This window comes from Cibotium barometz, chromosome 27, assembly GCF_041138505.1.
Source record: "Cibotium barometz isolate CiBa-2024 chromosome 27, ASM4113850v1, whole genome shotgun sequence".
NCBI classification, from domain to species: domain Eukaryota; kingdom Viridiplantae; phylum Streptophyta; class Polypodiopsida; order Cyatheales; family Cibotiaceae; genus Cibotium; species Cibotium barometz.
Window position 1 is genome coordinate 21,619,059 of NC_141072.1, and position 2,817 is coordinate 21,621,875.

A 2,817-nucleotide genomic window follows, 5' to 3' on the forward strand; every position below is an offset into this window, starting at 1 on the left:
GGCCTATGAGTGAAGCGCTAGGTCACCTGCGAAGGATCCTAGAGGGTGCTGACCATACGGTGCTCGGGCTCTAGGTTGCCGAAGATACCCACACGTGCGTCGTGGAAGATATTGGAACAAGGAGTAAGAGTTGTTTTCTGAAACCGGGCATGGATCTGGTTGATTGACCTTGCTGGTCCTCAACAGATGAGTCCATGGCTCTTTTATATGGATCTGTGGGTTGATCTTGCTGATCTTCCACGGAGATTCCATTCTATTATATGAATATATTGCCGGTTACTATGAGCTAGGAACTATGGAAAAGGCCCCTGAGAGAATAGGTGGTGAGCGTTCTGGTTGCCAATGATGCCATAAGTACACCGATGAAAGAATGACTGGAAGTAAGGATTCAACCAGAGACTTTGAGGATTGTCATCAATGACATAATGGTTTTATTAAAGGATTGTTTTAAAGCTAGTTGATGCTAAGAAAAAGGCAATTTCATATTGGGTGTGTAAGTGGTATGACTAGTTTTATGTTTGCATGAACTTCCGGCTAGGGGGCCTTGGAACTCTTTTCCTTGGTACCCGGGACAAAACCTAACCAAATTCCAAATTGGATCCCATCACTACAGTGGTTGGGCGGTTGGCTAACCCATGGGATCGGATGGGGTTAGGCTGGACTGATGGATCCGTAAATCGAGATTTAATTTCTATTATTACGATAGATGAAGTAAATCCCGGATAGAAATTGTTCTATGGATAGGAATCAACGGCTGTGCCTCTTGATGGGGAAAAAAGCGTTGATCCCAATGATCCAAGTGCAAGTTCTTCCTTGATTTGACCAAGTACCGTTAAAGGTGCAGTCAGATCAGTTTGATTAGTAATGATCTTGACTACGTTAGAGTAAAGAGTTATCCTGGTGGAATCGCCCGTGCTTTCCGGGTAAAGGAAGTTTTTCCGGATTCGGTTTTGGACAACCGACGGATTAGTCTCTTGTCTGGATATCCGTGGGCGAGGCCCCGAGTGTGAGACCCCTACCCGCGCACGATGTGCTACTTCCGCTGCTAGTACCCCGAATCTGTTGCGTGGTGGAGACCGGGATCTCACACTATATGCTAGTTGGCATATACTGTAGTTAGCATACGCTATATGCTAGTAAGCACACAATATAAATTAGGTAGTTAGTATACAGTTAACATGTACTGTGCGAGTTAGCATACAGTTTATGCTAGTTAGCCTATACTATATACTAGTTAGCATACTATATACGCTAACTATATACTATATGCTAGTTAGCATACACTGTATGCTAGTTAGCATATGCTTTATGCTAGCTAGCACACACTTTGTAGAAGCTTGTTAGTCAGCATATACTGTATATGCTAGTCAGCATATACTATTTGCTAGTTAGCATATAGTATATGCTACCTAGCATATACTGTATGCTAGTTAGCACACACTATGTAGAAGCTTGTTAGTAAAAACAATTATCATATACTGCGGTAGTTAGCATACACTATATGCTAGTTATGCTAGTTAGCATATACTGTATGCTAGTAAGCACACGCTATATAGTAGCTAGTGTGCATACAGTTAGCATATACTGTGCTAGTTAGCATACACTATATGCTAGTTAGCATACACTATATGCTAGTTGGCATATACTGTATGCTAGTTAGCATACGCTATATGCTAGTAAGCACACAATATAAATTAGGTAGTTAGTATACAGTTAACATATACTGTGCGAGTTAGCATACAGTATATGCTAGTTAGCCTATACTATATACTAGTTAGCATACTTTATATGCTAGTTAGGATACACTGTATGCTAGTTAGCATATGCTTTATGCTAGCTAGCACACACTTTGTAGAAGCTTGTTAGTTAGGATACACTGTATGCTAGCTAGCACACACTTTGTAGAAGCTTGTTAGTACACAATTAGCATATACTGTGGTAGTAGTAAGCATACACAAGATACAAAATAGAATAAAAGACCATGACGCTCATGTTAAAAACCGAATGGCATGCTGTTATAGATTGCTTCATAATCTTCGGGGGTGATTGTGTACATTTGCCTTCTCTTTTGCATGTGTTTCATGGGTATCTTGATACAACGTACAAGATTTGAAAGTATGTGAACAACAGGTTGATTGTAGTCTAGTTTGAAGGTGTATGCATCCACTTGCTTGTAATACAGTCTTTGCACGACATAAGAGCCTTTGTCAATTACATTGTTCCACTCATCAATGTAACCCTGTTTTACCTTTTCTTTTACTGCAATGCACTTTACCAAGTAAAAGTCTACATTCTCATCATTGGTTGTAGCATCCAGATTCACTGCAAAAGTGTCACCAACACACAAAGCACTACTTAATGCATCATGGTGGCCTTCATACACAAATTTTTCATATCCAATGATTTGTCCTTCAAGGGCATCATCAGTCGGAGTGTCTTCTTCATCCTCAACTTCATCAGACAATGGCATCAGAATGTGATAATCCCAAGGCTGCACATGAGATTTGTTAGTGCAGCGATTCCAACTATGGTTCATGCATGCATCACAAAAGCATGCCAATGGTCTTGTGGCAATGGCAGTTGCATCCTGCCGGTTGTGACCGCAAAAAGCATGCAAGTTGCGAGACTTCTCAATCGTGGCACAATTCCATTTAACCTCCCTGTTTACATCACCTACTTTGATCTCCCAAAACACACGGGCACATTCCTTTACTTTTACAGGATATGATGCAGCTGCTCCCTTTGATAGGTTGGCTTGGCAATAGGCAACCACATCTGCAGCACACTTTAAAGTGGCCCCATTAGGCTTCAGTTGTT

The 2,817-nt window shown here is 41.1% G+C and overlaps 1 protein-coding gene across 1 annotated transcript; it reads right to left on the reverse strand.

Annotated features, from left to right (window-relative positions):
• Window positions 1–1,993: 1,993 nt before the first annotated feature.
• LOC147623175 (uncharacterized) lies at window positions 1,994–2,595 on the reverse strand. Its single transcript, XM_086821825.1, has one exon. It carries the CDS (start codon window positions 2,534–2,536, stop codon window positions 1,994–1,996), a length of 543 nt encoding a protein of 180 aa, XP_086677951.1. The 5' UTR covers window positions 2,537–2,595.
• Window positions 2,596–2,817: the final 222 nt, after the last annotated feature.

Excerpts from the sequence above, each read along its gene's own strand:
- LOC147623175 (XM_086821825.1), bottom strand. The coding sequence starts at position 2,536 with ATGAACCATAGTTGGAATCGCTGCACTAACAAATCTCATGTGCAGCCT.